At 49.2% G+C, this 19,547-nt stretch overlaps 1 protein-coding gene across 11 annotated transcripts in view; it reads left to right on the top strand.

Moving 5' to 3' along the window:
• Positions 1-19,547, top strand: part of SRGAP3 (SLIT-ROBO Rho GTPase activating protein 3) — a 258,338-nt gene that overhangs the window by 118,805 nt on the left and 119,986 nt on the right. For all 11 annotated transcript variants that reach the window (XM_044253090.1, XM_044253091.1, XM_044253092.1 and 8 more), the window contains exon 2: positions 409-601. In XM_044253090.1, the coding sequence (XP_044109025.1) occupies positions 409-601 (193 nt within the window). The remainder of the gene's footprint in view (positions 1-408; positions 602-19,547) is intronic.

Raw genomic sequence — 19,547 nt, forward strand, 5'->3', positions numbered from 1 at the left:
GTGTCGCAGGATGGCACGTGGTCCTAGTTTTCCCCTCCCTGTGGTGACACAAAGCTGTTCATTTCAAATACGTTCATTTCAGTAGGAAAAGTGAGCCAATTGACTCGATCATATGGAAGAAATAATAATGCTGGCGGCATGTGGATACAGCAGAAGCCATGGTGGTGACACGCCATGATTCAACTTGGGGAAACATTGGGTTAGACCGTGTGACGGAAGCCAGCGCGTGCCATAGCTCTGTGCCAGTGCCGGAGAGGCTTGGGTGGGGGGCGGGGAGGGGTCGTGGCGGTGGGGAGGGGGGCTGCAGGAATCGCAGTGCCTCCATCAGGGGCCCTGGATCAGCCGGATGAGTCCCACCGCGGTGCCGACCACAGCCTAACGCCTGCCGCCCCTTGCCTCTGCCCGCAGAGATCCGCACGCAGCTGGTGGAGCAGTTCAAATGCCTGGAGCAGCAATCCGAGTCCCGGCTGCAGCTGCTTCAGGACCTCCAGGAGTTCTTCCGCCGGAAAGCTGAGATTGAGCTCGAGTACTCCCGCAGCCTGGAGAAGCTGGCCGAGCGGTTCTCCTCCAAGATCCGCAGTTCCCGGGAGCACCAGTTCAAGTGAGGAAAGGGCAGGGGCGGGGCCTGCGTCTAGGGGAGGCCCCAAAGCACGAAGGAGGCAAAGACTCCCTGGAGGCAGATGGTGTGCTTTCAAGGCCTTGGGGATGCCGGTTACAGACCCCTCTGTGCGTGACTTCCTGCGACTTCCTGCGTGGAGAGTGAGGGTAGAGGTTGTTCTCATGCATAAGGATGCTGCAGGGAGTGAGTGAGGAACTCGGAAAAGTGCTTGTCGCAGACAGTACGTGCTCAGTAAATTGTCCTTGCTGTAGCTATTTTCCTACCAAGCACCAGGCATTGAGCTAGTCTTCATCTGGGCCAGAGTGACCTCCCCCCTCCTTTCAGGACCCTTGGACCCTTTTATCTGGGGACCAGCCAGCCCACTTCCCAACTCCCTCACACAGGGATCTCAGAATCTCTTCTCCATGGACTGATGCTCAAGGCATCCCTTCTGCTTACTCCCCTGGAGGGTGGGTGCCCCCGGCTCTTTCTCTGCCTCATTTATTTACTATAAACAAACTCCCCGAGTCCTGATTTCTCTTGCTCCATACTCTGGGTTTGTGAGTGCAGATCCCCTCAGGCACTGACGGGGCAGCCTCTGAATCTGCCAGCAACACAAAACCTCTTTGCCCCGAACCCACTGGGGCCAGCCTCTTCCAGCGCAGGTAGGAGGTAGCAACCTCACCGGGAAGGCGTTCAGGGGGCAGGGTGCCTCTGTGGAGCTCTCTCTCTCTCAGCCATGCTCCCTGGACCTTCTCCTCCATCTCTCCAGCTGGTCACTCTCGACCTCAGCAACTTGCTTCAACCCCCGACCTCTGGGTCTGATCCAGTTTTTCTCTCTACATTTAAAAAAGCTGTGGTGTATAGAACACACATAATATAAAATCGACCATCTTAACCATATTTAAGCATACAGTTAGGTAGCATGAAGGATACTCACACTGGTGTGCGGCAGTCACTACAATACACCCCCCACAACGCTTGTCATCTGGCGAAACAGAAACTCCACTCCCGTCAAACACTAACTCTGCATTCCCTCCCCCTCTAGTCCCTGTCAACCACCACTGGACTTGCAGTCTCCATGAATCTCACTACTGTAGGGACCTCAGAGAAGTGAAATCATATAGCCGTTGCCCTTTCGTAACTGGCTTATTTCATTTAGTACAATGTCCTCTAGCTCCCTCCCTATTGTAACCTATGCCTTTTTAAGGCTGAGTAATATTCCATTGGGTGTACACAGCACATCGTGTGTATCTGTTCACCTGTCAGTGGACCCTACCTTGCTTCCACATTCTTCCCTATGTTTTTTTGCCTTCTGCTCTGGTCAGGGAGCGCTCTTCCTTTTAACTCCCGTAAACATCTCCCCTCAACTGTGCTCCAGCATTCAAACACTCACTTTTGTGGAAATTTTTTATCGAAGAGCAAAAATGTGTTGCATCTTTGCAAATACGCCTCGTTTTTCTACCCAATGTCATTTATTCAGACTTAGCCTGCAGGAGGAAACTGCTTCTTCTTCTTCTTCTTTTTTTTTTTTTTTTTAAGATTTTATTTATTTATTTGACAGACAGAAATCACAAGTAAACAGGCAGGCAGAGAGAGGCGGGGGAAGCAGACTCCCCACTGAGCATTGAGCCTGATGTGGGGCTCGATCCCAGGACCCTGAGATCATGACCTGAGCCAAAGGCAGAGGCTTTAACCCACTGAGCCACCCAGGCACCCCTGGGGGGAAGCTTCTATTAAAATAGCATCCAGGCACTGTCTAGGCCCTTTCACACACATTATCTCATTTTTTGGTTAGATATTTTTGGGGAGGAGGGTGGGGAGAAAGTTTACTTTTTTTTTTTTTCTTTCCAAATGATGAAAGTAAAATGCTCATTGTATGTAATTTAGAAAATACTGAAAAACAAGGGGAAAAAGTCACTTGAACAGTCCTGCCCTTCGGAAGCAATGCTGCTCCCATTTTGGTGCCATCTCTGGCCTATCTTTTTATCCTAACAACAGCCATGACAGTTTACCGAGTGCAGTACTGAGCGCTTGGGGCCGGGTGGGGGTCATTGCGCTGTCTTAAAGATGAGGACAGTGCAGCTCTGAGAAGCAGCTTGTCCAGGCCTGTCTGTGGGCCAGTCATTTCAAGAAGATGGATTTGAACTGTCATTTTCATTCTGCCTCATCGGCCTGAGATAAGAAAGGGCCGGCTGCAGCCCGAGAACAGCGATGGGAACTGAAGTCTCCCCTAAAACCAGAGATAGAGACACACTCATGGAAACACTTATCTCTGGCTGAGCTGTCACTGGAGCCATCCAGGGTGGTGTGGTCAGGCTGTGGCTTCAGCTCCTGCCTATCTCCTTCCTTCCCATTTGCAGTGTGAATGTGGGGGACAGGGGGAGATGTAAGGGCATGAGGGAGCGTGGGCGGGGGTCCCCTGTTCCCTCGCATCGCCTGTAATGGGCTCAGCCAGCCCCTCATGGGTTCATTAAACAGAGGCCACCAGAAGGAACAGGAGCCCCAGCTGGCAGTCGGGCCAAGCAGGCTGCTTGAGACACTATGAAATTCTAATTAGGGTGTGGGCTCAGGCCAGTGCAGCTGGCATCAGCCCTCTGCACGATGCTAATGTGGCTTTTGGAAGCAGGAGTCTCTAAGGGATGCCTGGACTAGCCCTTTGACCCCAGGGCCTACCAGTGCTACCTCTTTGGAGCTCAGTGAACAGGATCTGTGCTGGGCTCTGGGTCCTTTGTCCTGCTGTCCAGAGAAGGCTTGTCTTGCTGTCTTACAGTTACTTCATTTAAGAGTGTCCATCTCTCTGGCAGGTAGCCTCTCAGGACATTGAGGGCAGGGCCCAGATCTTGTTATCTTATTCCCACTGCAGTGGGCCCAGTGCCAGAGAGAGATGGGGTATTGTGCATGAGCAGGAGCAAGGGAAGGAGAAAATGTACTTGGTCTGTAAAACCTACTCTGGCTGAGAGGTTTTGTTTAGAGAGGGAGTTGAGTTGCCCAAGATAGCCCAGCAAATGAGTGGCCGGGCTGGGATGGAAACTGTCTTAGTTCCTTGGGCTGCTGTAGCCAAGTACCATAGACCAGGTGGCTTGTAAATGGATTTCTCATCATGCTGGGAACTGGAAGTCCACCAGTTTGCAATCATTTGATAGTTTCTTTCTTTTATCTTTTTATGTTTGATTGTTTATCTCTATTCTTTCGCTAGAGGGGAAATCCCACCATGGCGGAAACTGCCTCTCTTGTTTCCTCTGATAAATCAGGGCCTGGTACCTCGTAGGTCCTCAGTAAATACTGGCTAAATCAACAAATCAACAAATCCAGAGTATTACGGGCACACAGAGGAAGCACCGGGTCAGACTCAGAGGAGGTAACACCTGAACACTGAGGCCTGAAGAGCAAACAGGTGGCAGAGCTCAAAGAACATGGCCAGAAGGCCTGGGTGCCTGCCCTGACTGTACCAGTTGTGGGCATGTCCCCCCTCAAGAGAAGGGACAGTGTCTGAGAGCGGGAACTGTGTTTTGTTAGACTTGGTGGTTCAGCATACCACACAGTCCAGGAAAATCAGAGGCCTCAGTGATATGTGATAGTAGAAAAGACATAGATGATGAGGGTATTATCCTCCAGATGTTCAACCTGCCCCAGTTAAACCCTCAGGCCCACCACTTGAACATTTCTTGGTATCATGTGCTACAGGGTGCTCAGCCCCGGTGAGCCCAGCCCTGACAGTGCCAGATGGCTGCATTCTCAGCGTGCAGACCGCTGATTCTCATTGGGTCTTCACGTGGTGGAGAGCAGAGAGAGAGAGCAAGTTCTCTCCTGACTTTTCTAAGGGCACTAATCCCATTCATGAGGGCTCTGCCCTAATTCTAATTACCTGCTGAAGGCCCGATCACCTGATAACCGCCATACTGGGCAGTATATGGCATATATATATATATATATATATATATAATATGATATATGACTTTTAAGGGAACCCAGACATTCAGTCCATAATAAGAGCTCAGGTCTCTTGATCTTGATTCCTCCATTTGCTCTTTATCTTCCCAGGCAATTAAAAAAAAAAATATACACACACACACACACACACACACACACATATATATATATATATATATATATATATATATATATGCAGCTGCCCAGGAGGTACTTTGATGGACATACATGTAATACATGTAATGCTGGTTATCTATTCTGTGTAACAGCAATACTTGGTACTAAAACGCAGTACCTCATGGTTTAGGGGGTCAGGAATTTGGACAGGGCTCAGTCGGGTGATTTTCCTGCTTTATGGGTCTTTGACTGGGATCACTGATGATCAGTGGCTGGGCGGCTGGCAGCTGGGCTGGGTCCAAGAGGGCTTCATCTATGTGCATGGTGTTTTGGTGGGCATGGTTGCAAGGCTGGGCCCAGCTGGGCTGCCTCCTTCCCTGTGTGGTGTCAGGGCCTCTATACCTAGCATTTCAGCTGGGTGTCTGACACGGTAGCTCAAGGCCCAGAGAGAGCAGTAGGGAAGCCCCAGTCGTCAAGCGAGGTCTGGAACTGGCCCAGCACCGCCTCTCAGCCTGAGCTCAGCTTCAAGGAGATAGGAAAGAAAACCCTTTTCCCATCAAAGGATTTGCAGCCCTCTTTGATCATCCTCACTGAACAGCAGTCAGGGAAGGCATCTGGAGGCAGTGGCTTTTAAGCAGAGACCTGAGGGATGAGAAAGGGCAGTCTTGGGGGCAGCAGGAGGGGAGGAGAGGCCAGTGCAGCTGGAACTACTGAGGCACTGTAAGTATGGGGGGGGGAGCATGACCCCATTTCTGTTTTTGAAAGATGACCCTTGATTGGGGGCAGCACGCGTGGAGCAGACGGATGGTGATGATTGCCAGAGGCATGGCAGAACAGGCCAGGAGGTGGTGGGCCGTGCTGGGCAGTCTTTCAGAGGTAGGAATGGAAAAGAGGAATCAAGGATATCTTCCCTTTCTGACTTGACAGAAGGACTTCAAAAGAGTGAGGCAGAAGCTGCCATCCTGTGCCGAAATCATCTGTGTTCTTGTCTGTCCCCTTTTGACAACCCCTGGGTGATGGGCTCGGAGATGACAGCTCGGGTGGCTCTTGACCCGGGGTCCTGAACACCCAGCACCAGGTTTGGCATATGGTTGGCACTAAACGTTTGTTGAATGAATGAATGAAGCTCAAGTGGTAATTGGAATTGCTCTGCGGCGGGGCTGGTGGGAGGCAGGGAGGGGGACATCTGTCTTCTGGCTACCTTAGGAGCTTGGTGGGGCCATTTGGGCAAAGGGTTACCCGCTCCTTGTGCCCGGTGCCTGACATAGTGTTGCTGAGAGGACAGTGTGTGGGCTTCGTAGTGCTGTCCCTGACTAGGGAACCGGGACCGCAGATGTTAGAACATCTGTTTAACAAAGTGTGGTCCTGACGCAGCCTCACGTGGAGACTTGTCAGACATGCAAAATCTGGAGCCTCCCCTCAGACCTGCTGAATGAGAAACTCCAGGGGCAGGACCCAGCAATCTGTATTTTAACAAGCCCTCCAGGGGATTCTGAGGGTTATTTATGTGTAAGAGCACCCATTGTGATGATTTTCCAGGTGATAAATTATGTACAGCTCACTCTAGGCCCCTCCGGCCTCCGAGCCCCCTCTCCTTCCCCAGAGTCAAATCCATAATCCACTGCTCTTTCCCAGCCATCCCTTGCCTGAGGTTGGCTTATCCTCTTCAAGACTGGGAACTGGGGGCCCTTCCTGAGTTGGCGGGGGCGCACCACAGCTCCAGATTTCCATCTGGAATATTAGCTCTACCTGCAGATAGTGCCGTGTGTGTGTGTGTGAGGTGATGTTCTTTTCTATTCTGATGCCTTTAGTTTGTGACATCTCTTACCTCCCAGGGGATATACCTGAGAAAAATACTTTCTCTAGCAGGTTAAGTGTTGGCCACTGTTTTCCCCTCACGGGGAAAAGAAAGCAACAGGGAATTCTATTCAAATGTGTTTAAAATTGGGAAAGTCAGATTTTGGAAAGAACTGGGAGGTGCTTGGCTAGCTGGTGAATAATGTTTAATATTCTCTGCAGTGAAGGTCTGGGGCATCCCTCAGCTTCACGGAGTGGTTGGCAGGAGGATTCCAGCCAGCAACTAACCTTTCTTCACAGATGTAGTATTTCCCTAAAAAGATGCTATAATTTAGATTTAACCTTTCAGGTGAATCCTAAGCAGAGAAGCACTTTTGCCGTAGGTAAGTTGAACCTGTGAGTGTGCAGAGGATTCAGAATGCAAAGGTTTGCATAGAACAAGGCAGGGACAAAGGAAAAGATCCTCCAGGTGGGGCTCCTGTCTCATTCACAGCTACTTCTATTATTATGACTAGTATCACACTAGTCGTAGCTTTCCAGTAATACTTTCCAAGAGCTGGTATTCTCCCAGTACGGCGTGCCAGCCGGATCTTCCCTGATCGCTTGGTGCCTGTGCTGTGCTGGTTGTTCAGTCTTTCAGATACCCATCACAGCCACATTACCATGAGCCAAGGGTTCTACTAGGTGTCCTTTTTTTCCCTTAAGATTTTATTTATTTATTTGATAGAGAGAGAGCAGGCGTATACATGTGCACAGAGGGAGTAGCAGCGGGAGAGGGAGAAGCAGGCTCCCCGCTGAGCAGGGAGCCCAACCTGGGGCTCGATCCCATGACTCTGGGATCATAACCTGAGCCAAAGGCAGGCGCTTAACTGACTGCGCCCCCCAAGAGCCCCAGCTACTAGGTGTCTTGCATGCATTGCTTCATTTAACTTCGTAGTAAACATTTGTGACCTTTGAGGCAAGTACTAGCTCTGTCTTTCTAGTTGAAAACATGGAGATTTTTTTGAGAAATTAAGGAATTTGCCCAGAGGGACACAGCTAGAGCAAGTAAGTGGCAGAGCTAGAATCCTAATCTTGGTTTATCTGGTTCCAAAATGCGAAACTGCTTCAAGCGGCACGACTTTGGGTATCCGCTCACGTCCCCGGGCTGGCTTAGCGTTCCTGCGAGCTGCCCATCTGTCTAGACCAGCGCTGCGTGTGTGGGCATTTAGAGTTCCCTTCTCTCCTGGCCAGCTCCTGCTCTTCTCAGCAGGGCCAGCTCAAGTCTCACTTCCCCTGGGAAGCCCCTGCCCTAGATCCCAGGCCCCTCGTCCTCTGCTCCTCCTCTGGCCTCCCACAGTGTTCTGTATGTCCCTCTCATTATTATTATCAGATGACCAAGAAATGATCCAGCTCATACACCAGTCCTCCCACTCCAGTCTGCTGGCCGCTTGAAGGCAAGGGTAGTTTCTAGTCTCTCCCTCTCTGATCAGTAATAGAAGGTTTTTTTGAATGAATAGCTGAAAAGACTGAGATACTACCAAATACTTTCTTCAGACACATGAAAGCAGTAGACTTACTTTGTGTGGCTACAGAAAGGAGAGAGGTGAGGTCCAAGGATAGCATTTTCAGAGAAACAGACTTCACCTTGACCTTGAGAACATTCCAGTAGCTAGAGCTATCCAGGAAGGAAAGGGCTGCCTTGAGAATGTGAGTTCCCGTCCAGGGAGTGTGTGCACAAAGGCCAGGTATTTTAAGTGGACATGACTGCAATATGAGGGATGGCCAGATCAGAGCGGTGCAGCTCAAAATGAGAATGGGATCACTGAGAGCACATGAACCATATATATTGAATTATCTTTTTAGTTCTTTCAGTCTCCGTGGCTGGCTCAAGGAGACAGTCTCCGTTTGGTTACTAGTGTGTTGCTAATGCCTCTCTAATCTAAGAGAATGGACCACAGGCACCAGCATCTGCCTGGGATTAAATGATGCTGTTTTGTTTTCCTTGAACTTACTTTTTCAGTTCACTTTTTATTTATGGCAAGTGATACTGGTTTTTAAAATTTTATTTTAACTAAGTCTAGGGAAAGTCCTTGGTAAGTAAATTCATTTAAGTAAAAATAAACAGTGAATAGGGAGGTATTAAGTATTGTGGTTTTGCAGGAATTGCAAAAATCCTGAGGCCCGTGTAAGACCCTCCAGGGTCCCTTTTAACTCCTCCTAGAGAGTAAGCACTTGCATCACTACCCAGTCCGTCCCCACCTTGCTATTTTCATTGTTGGGAGTAATTTCAAAGTGGAAGTCTCAGCCCAAAGAGTGGCCTTTGCAATAGCTACAACCCCTTTTTCTCCTTCCATGTTTGTCCTTCTGGCCCTCTCCTAGATCCTGTACCAGCTTTCTGAGAATCTGCAGAGACTATAATCAGCAACTTCCGAAGTATTAACAACGGTGTGGTTTAGTAATGTATGATATGCTCTATATAAATCTACACATGCATATCATCTACATTTTATTTTAAAAATGAAAAATAGTTGATGCAATGAAGAAGATTTTTTTTAAGAATACTTAATATATATATAGAGAGAGCGCACACCTGTGAATGAGTGGTTGGGGGAGAGACAGAGAGAGAGAGAAACACAAGCAGACTCCTCGCTGACCATGAGCCTAACATGAAGCTCGATCTCAGAATCCTGAGTTCACTACCCGAGCCCAAACCAAGAGTCAGATGCTTAACCAACTGTGCCACCCAGGTGTCCCAGTAATGAAGGAGATTTTAACAAGCAGTAATGTGCAGGGGATTACTTTTGACTCTATTCTATTAGACAAATAGGTTAATAACAACCTTTAAAGATTATATAGTACCTTACACTTTGCAAATTGCCTCCCCAGCCTTAGCTGCTTAAATGCTCCCAAGAATCCTGGTGGAACTGGGAGTCAGAAAAAGTGTCATCATCCCCACTTGACACACAAGGGATCTGAAGGCCAGACAGGGTGTGCCCTGGTTTAGGGTCCCCAAGTGATTGGTGAGAGAACCAACCAGAGGAGCTATGGGTCAGGGCCCTTCCTTGCCTAGCACTGCATGCACAATGGTGTGCTCATTTCACAGATGGATGAACCAAGGCTAAGGGGTTTGCAGGAAAAGAGAAGATGAGGTTGGCCCGGCATTGGTTAATAAGGCAGAGGTATTCATTTTGGTACCAAGGATACTTTGAGCAAGTTAAAGGGGGAGCTCAGACATGCTGCTGGACACTAGAGCCAGTGTGCCGTCACTTTGAAGTATGGGGAATGACTGGCTGAGTGAATCACTCTGTCCCAGGGTGGAGGGGGAGTCCCAGGACCATTTGTATTGGGTCTTGTATTATATGTGAGAGTTTGCAGTGGGAGAAGGTAGTAATGGGAGGAGGAAAACCAACAACAGAAAACCTACCAAGGGTCATTTATCTGTACATCTGTCACTGGATTTTCCCCAATAACCTAGTGAGGTGCTAGTGGTAATAATTAAGTGATGACATCAATTATTATTATCATATGCTGCGTTTGATGCTAAGAGCAGCCAATGAATGACCTCATTCAGTTCTTGAGGCACCCTTGGGAGGTGGGTGTTATCAACACTATTTCACAGATAAGGAAAGAAACGCTTAACTGGCTTCTCAAGTCATCCTGCTTCCAACATGGGTAAGCAGATCCCATCTCAGGTGACCCATAGATGTGGTCTTTCCCCTTCAGAATTATTCTCTTTCAGGGCTGGCATCAGCCAAAGGTAGCTTCTAAGTCAGTGGGTTTCAACTGGCTCTCCCTGATCTAAGAACTCACATTTACCACCCGTTTTGTGGTGGTTCTAAGGCAAAGCCCCAGGATAAACTCTTCGCCTTCGCTTAGTTGGCTGCTCTTATTCCCACCTGGCCTTCCTGCCCCAGTGAGCTCATCACTGGCCACTAAAACCTTCATTCAGCCCTGGTTTCTGCCTAACTGCTTCCATTTCCACTGTGCCTTCTCTCGGTCCTGACTTAGCCAGTGAGCCCCAGAACAATCTATGTCCTGTTTTGACTTCACAGCTGTACACTCAGGCTTTCCTCTCCATGCAGGAACCTCCCATCTTTGTCCTTTCCACCTGGCAAACTCTTATGTATACTTCAAAGCCCAATGCAAATGTTCTATCCTGAGGCAGAATTAGCTCCTCCCTCCCTCCTCTAGGTTCCCATTCCTCACCCAGCATAACAGAGTAGATGTCTGTTACTCACTCCAGCCTAGCATCTCTCCCCCTTTCTTCTGATAACATCATTGAGATTTTTCCTCTGGGGAATCATCCCTGAGCAATGGAGGGTATGTGACTGGCTCTGCATCATCTTGGTCACATATTTTTAATTGAATACAGCATGATTCCAGGATTTGTAGTGGACTGCAGTGGGGAGGCTGTCTTTCCCCTGGGATTATTATCAGCCAGGGTATTTTTGGTCTGTTGAAGGCCTGCCTGAGAGTGAAGCCAACACAGAGAGAGGAAAAGCAGAGCCAAGAGATGGGGACACCAAGACCAGATCCTGAGGGCATCCTTTGAGTTCCTGGATCCAGCTGTCCCTGAGGCCAACTTCTTCCTATTCCTTTATATTTTTTTGATTAAAATGTTTGATCCTTTAAATTTTCCCTCCTCCTACTTACTATCATTTTTGCCTAAGCCAGTTTGAAGTATTTCTTCAACTAGAGGAATCCTGACCAATAGCCATAATAATTTTTGGTTTGCATTAATTGTACCTAGTAGACTGTGAGCCCTATCAAGGCACTTCTAGTCATCTTTTCAGCCTGTGACTAGAGAGTGCTAAGAACATGGCAGATGTTCAAAAAACATTAGAAAGAGCAAGTGAGTGAATGGGTGAATGAATGAATGAATTTGATTCTGCCAAGGACTATGAAGGAATACAAAAAAATACAAGAGATTATTCCTGCCTTCAAGGGGCTTATGGAATAAGTGAGGGAACACGCCCCATGAATGTGAGTGGTGACTGATGAACTAGGCAACAGTATAAAAGATGTCTGGAGGTAACTATCTTGAGTAGATCCAAATGAGCAGTTTGGACAGATCTCAGGTAACCCCTGAAGGAAGAGCCTTGTGAACAAGACTTCTGAGAGTGGGTTTTTGCTGTGTGTCAAGAGTAGCGGAAGGCATTCCAAGGGAGTGAGGATGGAATGGACACAGGTGCCAAGGCAGGAATGCCCGTGAGCTAGGAAGAGCTAGCTCCTGCTTCCCAGATTTCAGGAGCCTGATTGTCCTGTCATTGAAGCTAAATACATGAAAGGGTCCTACATAATGACCATTCACTGTTTTCATTTTTGTGCTTCTTATGAGGCTTTTCAAATAAATAAGTTGGGAGATCAGGAACAAAAGAGCCTTTGTCGGCTCATGTATAAGCATTTTTTGTTTTGGGAAACACAGTCGATGTTGTCGATATCTGAAGGCCCTCATTGGCCACTGAATCACTCACCCACTCATATGACAGATGAGACAGTAAAGCCTCAGAGAGGTAGAGTGACAAGCCCCAAAACACACAGCTGATTAGCAGCAGAGTCAGGATCTGAATGTCTTCAACTCCCAGTACGATTCCTTGGGAGGCAAAAAATAGATAAGTGAAGAAACCCATCACTAGCTAAGAGATTTTGTCCACTGCAAGGAGAAGGTTTCTGCAAGTGGAGAGGGGGATGAGAGAAAGGGCTGGACTGGCCTTGAATGCCAGCTGATAGGGTCAAACTTTATCCTCTGCGTCATGGGCCCATTCTTGTCTCAGGTGGACCACAAGAAAGAGCCTGAGTGATCACATGAACTCTCCTTGGGCTCCTGATCCCCTTGGGGCAGCAGTCTGTTAGGAATTGAATTGCATCCTCCCCAGATTCACAGGTTGAAGTCCTATCCCTCCAAAGATTAAAAAGTGACCTTATTTGGAAAGAGATCATAAAGTTAATATAAGCGTAAGGGTGGGTCCTAATCCAGTATGACTGGTGTCCTTATGAAGCAGGGTCATTTGTGCATAGACACACACAGAGGGTAAACATCATGTGAACCCGAAGGCAGAGGTTGGGTGATAGGGCTACAAGCTAAGCAACACCAACGATTGCCAGCAAATCACCAGAATCTAGAGGAGAGGCATGGAACAGGGTCTCCTCACTGCCCCCAGAAGGAACCAACCTGCTGACACCTTGATCTCAGACTTGAGGCCTCCAGAACTGTGAGACAACACATGTCTGCTGTCTACGTCCCCAGCGTGGTCCTTCGTTACGGCAGTACCAGCCTAGATGCTCAGCCTGTTCGTCAAGGCCCCAGCGCATGCTCCCTCTCCAGCCTTGTCTCTGCCCCTGGTCACTTCCTGTCTGAGTTGTGGCCACACATATCTTCCCTCAGTTTTCCACATTGTTCATGCACACACAGCCCTCACACTGCTGGGAACGCTCTCCGTTACCTCCGGGTTATGCTGAAACCTCCCCAGCCTTCTGGTTCTAGCTTATCCTTCTGGATACTTTTCATCTCTTTAGCCAACTGTGTGTCCCGGCCTCCCTGGCACTAGAGGAACAGTGGTCAACGTAACGGATGGAAGCTTGAGAGGAGGCAAAGACCAGAAAGAGAAAGTAAATGAACAGCACCAATCTCAGGAATAAAATAAAATAGGGTTTTATTATAATAGGGTTTTATAATAACAATAAAATAGGGTTTTGTGCTAGAGACCAAGGAGCCACTGAGGGTCAGGGAAGGCCTCATAACTCGACTGCAGTCTCAGGGACAGGAAGGACCCGTATGGTCGACTGATACCCACTTCCGTCTTCCTGGGTTGAGGTGACCCCCATTTCAGACTCTTGAGGTACCATGCGTTTCTCCTTCATAGCCCCCACCACTGATGCAATTTTCTAATTAATTTACGTGATTATTTGATGATCACCTGAGGCCCCCACTGGGCTGTACACTCCACGAAGCAGGGAACGTGACTCATTTTGCTTACCACTGCCTGGCGCAAAAGACCGTGCTCAGTTAATATTTGTGGAATCACTGAATCGCGCTCCAAGCAAGGGCGATGAATTCCAAATCCTGCTCGGGGCAGCTTAGATAGCAAGGAGTTACCCATACCTTTTGGGCCTTGGAACTAATTGAGGGAGCTCTTTTCAGGGGCAGCTTTGCGGGCAGCCTTCTGAGCAAGACCCAAGGACGTGCTGGAGGAGAGCAGAAAGCCAGAGGCAGGGATTTGGCATCTTGGGGATGGTGTCAGCTGCACGAGCCTGCCTCTCTCCCAGAGGAACCACAGTCCCAGGGCAGGGGGTTTGGATCCATCTGCAGTGTAGGGCTCTGCAAAGCCTGGAAATAGGTTCTGTTTGCTAAGCGGAATTTTCCAGCCCCCAGCCGAGAAGCCAGAGAAGCTGGCTCCTTGCTAATTTCATTTCCCTAGCTCCCCAGCTTGGCAAGGCCCGGCTTCTCTAGCTGCAGTCTCTTCGAGCTTCATACCCAGCTCCCCTAGCCAAAGAAAGAAAGCTGTGACTCACCAGAAATTTTCACTGGTGTTTTCTGGCCAAAAGAAAAAAAAAATAAAAAAGAAAAAGAAAATAGATATACATACATATGTGAAAGTTCTCACATCATGCCCTAGCTCAGCAGCTTCTGCCGGCTGCATAGACAGTGGGATGCAAGATGGGAAAAGCAGAAAGGCTGTTCAAGATGTGCCTTAGAGGAGAGAGCACCTACCGGGTTCACTGCGACATCTTCCAAAAGCGTGGCCACAACAGGCAGAAATGGCTGCTGGCACGGAGAGCTGGGTCTCAGGTCAAAGGGGTCCTTTCTCCAAAGGGACAAATAACCTCCTAAGAAAGGACGGTGGGTGTCCAGTTCTGCCCTGTGTGGTTTGGGTGCTTCTTTGTGCAGTCTGCGTACAATCCAGATGGCCAGTGGGATGGTGACTGATAAGCTTGCCAAGGGCCCTTAGCTCCCTACATCTGTCCCCTCCCCCACTTTGCCTTCTGGGCTCCAGCCACGTTGGCCTTTATTTAGTTTCTTGAATGCACCAAACTCCCCTGCCCTGCTGTGAGCCTGTGCCTATTCTGTTCCCTCTGCCTGGGCCCTTCTCCCCTGAGCCACATCCCCTTTACCTGGCTATCCTCCCTCCCCCACTTTTCCTTTAGTGCCCAGCCTAAAGAGTCTGTTCAGGGATTACTTAGGGACCCCCAGGCCAGGTCCCCTTGTTATGGGCTCTTGTGGCACCATGCGATGCCCTCTCTAGCACTTTCACAGGTGTAACTTGACACGCGTTTGCGGCGCTCCTTCAGGGGTGTCTGTCTCCCCCACTAAACTGTAAACTCTACGGAGGCAGGAACTGTGTCCCTTGTGCTCAAAATTATGTCCCTAAGGTCTAGTCTGTATGAAGTATTCAATAAAAATGTACTGAATGGATGAACGGCTGAAGGAATCGTCATGGAGCTGTTTTCAGATGTTTAATCCCAAGGCTCATGGTACAGTTTAAGTAGCCAGGCCACAGGGGACAAGTGACCTGCATAAAGTCACACAGGCAGTGTGGGGGACACCGGTGAACACCGACCCTCAAGTCCAGGCTTCTTCTTCTTTCTGTTTTGTCATGCTGGGTCCCATCTGTGTCTCTTGCCTCTTCTATTTCTTCTTCTATTTTTTTTTTTTGAAGATTTTATTTATTTATTTGATAGAGAGATAGAGAGCACGAGCAGGCAGAGCAGCAGCAGAGGGAGAGGGAGAAGCAGGCTCTCCACTGAGCAGAGAGCTGGATGCGGGGCTCCATCCCAGGACCCTGGGATCATGGCCTGAGCCGAAGGCAGCTGTTTAACCGACTGGGCCACCAGGCGCCCCTTGCCTCTTCTTTCTGATATGGTGAGAGCCTGGTATCATTGTGGCCAAGCGCACAAGTGGCAGCTTTCCATGGAGTGATCAGCTCTGCCCCTGACCCAGTCCTGTTCACCCCAGCCTTTTAGTCTACAAATGAGCTACCCCATACCAAGGGAGCCAGGGCTGGACGAAGGTGAGGGGAGTAGAACAAGCAGTCTCCCATGCTGGGATAGACCAAGAGGATGGGCCTGCTGGTTGAATGGCAGGCCCGGTCAGCATCTCTGCTGAGAAGGATGAGCTAGGGGCGCCTGGGTGGCTCAGTGGGTTAAGCCGCTGCCTTCGGCTCAGGTCATGATCTCAGGGTCCTGGGATCGAGTCCCGCATCGGGCTCTCTGCTCAGCAGGGAGCCTGCTTCCTCCTCTCTCTCTCCGCCTGCCTCTATGCCTACTTGTGATCTCTCTCTGTCAAATAAATAAATAAAATCTAAAAAAAAAAAAAAAAAAAAAAAAAAAAAGAGAAGGATGAGCTAGCCCATTGTCCCCATCCTAGACAACAAGGGAGGGGAGGAGCCCAGCCCGGCCCCGTCCCTCCAGCTGCAGCCTGGCCAGGCCTCCCAAGGATTCGCCTCTTCTGCCCCATGGTCCTGCACATTTGTGAAGACTTCCGTGTTATTCCATGGTTTCAAATACCATCCGAGTGCTTCGCAGATGCCACCCCTGTTCTCCCAGGTGCCCAACCCAGGAAACTTGGGATTCATCATGGAATCACCCCCATCCCAAACCCCATCCTCTCAATCTCCAGGGCCAGTCTGTTCACTACGTAGATATTTCTCGAATCTCTCAACTTCCCATTTGGCCCCTTTAAGCCTGTTCTGCACAGAGCAGTCTGCAAATGTAGTTTTACCCTGTCACTCCCCTGATCTAGACTCTTTGATGGTTCCCCACTGACTTGAGAACAGAGCTCAAACTCTCTAATGGGACTTTTAAAGGTCCTTGGCTATGTGGCTTCTTCCTAATTCTCCAACCTCATTTGTCACTCCCACCTCCAGCCCAGAATACCATGCTCGAGCCCCCCCCGCCCCCGACTACGTTCTGTTCACCCACGTACTCTCCCTGGCATCCCTCTGGGCCTTTGTTCGCCGTGTTTCTCCATCTAGAAAGCTCTGCCCTTTCAAGTTCCTTTGCAGCCTTTATTTCTCAGTCTAGAAAGTGCTTCCTCTGGGAAGCCATCCACCACCTTGCCACCAAATGCGGGCAAGGGGGCCCTGCTCTGCTCCACAGCTGCTTCTCATCACTCCGTTCAGGAGGCTGTATCATCATCTTCTGTGTGTCTCCCTCACTTCAGTGAGTGGAAGGCATGTGGGAGCAGGGTCTTGCCTGCTGTGGTCCCTGCTGCAGGCTGCACACACACACAGTGAGTGAGTGAAGCCTGAGAGGACTGAGGCCCTCATCTTTCCAGCAGCTGCTCACTCTAGCTTGCTGAGTCCTTGGTTGCTTTCAGGTAGCTTTGTCCCCCATGCCTCCGCACCCCCTGCCTCCCTGCCGAATTCCTGTCTGAGACCTCTCAGATTGCCTTTGCCCACGGTTTGGGATAAGGAAAGTGTCATCCTTTCTGTCTTTCTCTTACTGACTCTCTCTGACCAGGTGACCTAATTTAATGGTCCCCAAGCCATCCCAGCACTTCTGTACCCTTTCAAGATCACTCATCTTCTTTCTCCTCTGCCTGAAGTTCACCTTCTGGCTGTGACTTCCATAAATTTTGTACATTGAATTCCCCAGTGCACCTTCCCCGATTTAATTCCCCAATGCTGTTCAATTCTTGCATCCCAGACTGAGCTAAGCCCCTGAAGTAATTTAAGTAACAGCTCAATTATCTCATCTCTCCTTTAATCTTTCCATTTCTATCAGCACCTAGGAAGCAGTGAAAAATGGGATGTGCAAAGTGTTTTCTGCCCAAACCTGCTTCTCCCTTGCAGTTCTTATCTCAGTCTGTGTCATCAGCTTCCACCCCGTTGCCTGAGATCCAAAGCTTGGAATCACTATCCATTCCTCCCTCCTCCTCCTTCCTTTCTATTTCCAGGAGGCCTCCAAGATTATCTGCTCTTCTCTTGAGGTATCTCTCAAGCCCAGCCTTCTCTGGCCATACTGCTACCCATCCAGAACCTCAACATCTCTCTTCTCCTGGACTAAACAATTCCTTTCTGGTCCTCCCTCCAGCTCCATGCCTATGCCTACACCCATCCATCTTCCCATCCGCTCATCCATCTATCAGTCCACTCATCTATCCGCCATCTACTCGTTCACCTAACCACCCACCCTTCTATCCATCTACTTATCCATCCATCCATCCATCTACCCACTAATCCCTCCACTCACCCATCTATCCACCCATCCCTCCACTTACTCATCTATTTATCCATCCATCCATCCATCCATCCATCCATCCACTCACCCATCTACCCATCTATCTACCCACTAATCCCTCCACTCACCCATCAATCCACCTATCCCATTCACCTACTCATCTATTTATCCATCCATCCATCCATCCATCCATCCATCCTACAGTCTGCACTCAGCGATCTAAACACACACTGATTAGATCATACCTTTGCTTAAGTAACTTCCATGACTCCTCACTGCCTATAGCAGGTATTCTTAGCCCTGGTTGCACATGAGAATTTATAGAAAATGTTTTTAAAAATGCTAATACTAAGGCTCTACACCTAGAGATTTTGATTTAATTGTTCTTGGATTGGACCTGGGTCTTGATGTTTTCTTAGCTCCTCAGGTGATTCTAGTATGCAATCTAGTGCAGAACCATGTGGCTTAGAGACTAAGTTCCAAGCTCACTAGCCTGGCATTCATTGCCCCCTATAATCAAACCCTTAATCTGTCTCTCCAGCTTCATGTCTTTCCAGTCTTCCCCTAACATATTTGAAGGTCTAACTCTACTGAGCTATCATCCGTCTTTTATGCCTGCTGCCCTCTCTGTCTACAATTCTATTTCTCTCTACCTCTCTGTTTGGAAAACTCCTACCCTTTCTTCAAGACCCAGCACAAATGTGTACTTTTCTCATGGGTCTCTCTTCCATAGCATCCACTATGAGTCAGGCACGTTGCTGGGTGCTGGATGTGTGCCCAGACAGAACAGTCTTTCCTGTGAAAGAACTTACAGGAGGGTGAAGGGTGGGGATGGAAACTCTTTAAGGAAAATGTTCTCTGAATGTGTTAGAACACCCAGAGGGCTGGTTAGAGAGAACATGGATGCTGGGCCTCGCCCTAGGATTTCTTAGTAAATGGCCTGCGGTGGCCCTGAGAACTCGCATTTCCAGCAGGTTCTTAACTGATGCCAATGTTATTGGTCTGAGTACACAGTTTGAGGACCCATGCCTTAGCGTGTGGCATGCTGAGGAGGTGTCTTTGAAGGTGAGACTGAAAGGAAGAGAAGGAGGCAATCAGGAGAAGGGCTGGGGCTCATGAATTCCAGATGGAGGGAATAGCATGTGTGAGGGCCCCAGGTGGGAGGGAACCTGGCACAAAGGAAAGGGGCCGGTGTTCCTGGGATGTGGAGAGCACAGGAGGAGAGCGGCGCTTCTCCAGCTTCTCAAGCAGAACTGACGCTCTGCATGTGTCTATTATAGCACTTTATCACCTCCCACTGCAATCCTTTCTTCTGCCTCAGCCACTTGGGAAGGAGCCCCTCCGAGGCACATCTGTGTCACTGTCACCCACAGCCCCCTGAGACCTTTCAGAGGAAATGCTGGGGGATTTGGGCAGGGTGGTTATATTTTAGTGTTCTAGCTTTTTCTCTAGGCTATAAGCAAGGAGCGGTTCGTTCGTTGTTTCTATGGCACAGCCCATCCCTTCCCTTTTCTTTAGGCATTTTCCACCATAACCATCCTCTAAACCAAATTCCCTTCTTCCCAGTTCCTGCTACCTACATAGATTTTTAGCTCATTTGGTGACAGCAAGAAAATTCCTGTAAGTTAGGAGGCCCCTCCTCACCTGTCCTACCCAAGCTCCAGAGTTGGGGTGGGATGTGGGGCATGGGGGGGCTACAGGTGCCCAGAGGCTGTCAAGGCTGCACCCCCAGCACATCCCTTCAGCTGTGGGAGGAAGATGTGGACATAGTGAGAGTCAGCAGAATTCCCTCCCTCAAAAATGCTGCTACTGGGTGGCTGAGCATGTCCGTGATCAGCCTTTAGAGGTGGCCCACCTTGAGGGCATGAGGGGAGCAATGCAGGTCTGGGAGGGGGAGAACTTTGGAGACCACCACCCTCAGAAGGCCCTCTCCTCCACATCC

The sequence above is a fragment of the Neovison vison genome, chromosome 6 (assembly GCF_020171115.1).
Source record: "Neovison vison isolate M4711 chromosome 6, ASM_NN_V1, whole genome shotgun sequence".
In the NCBI taxonomy this organism is placed as follows: Eukaryota; Metazoa; Chordata; class Mammalia; order Carnivora; family Mustelidae; genus Neogale; species Neogale vison.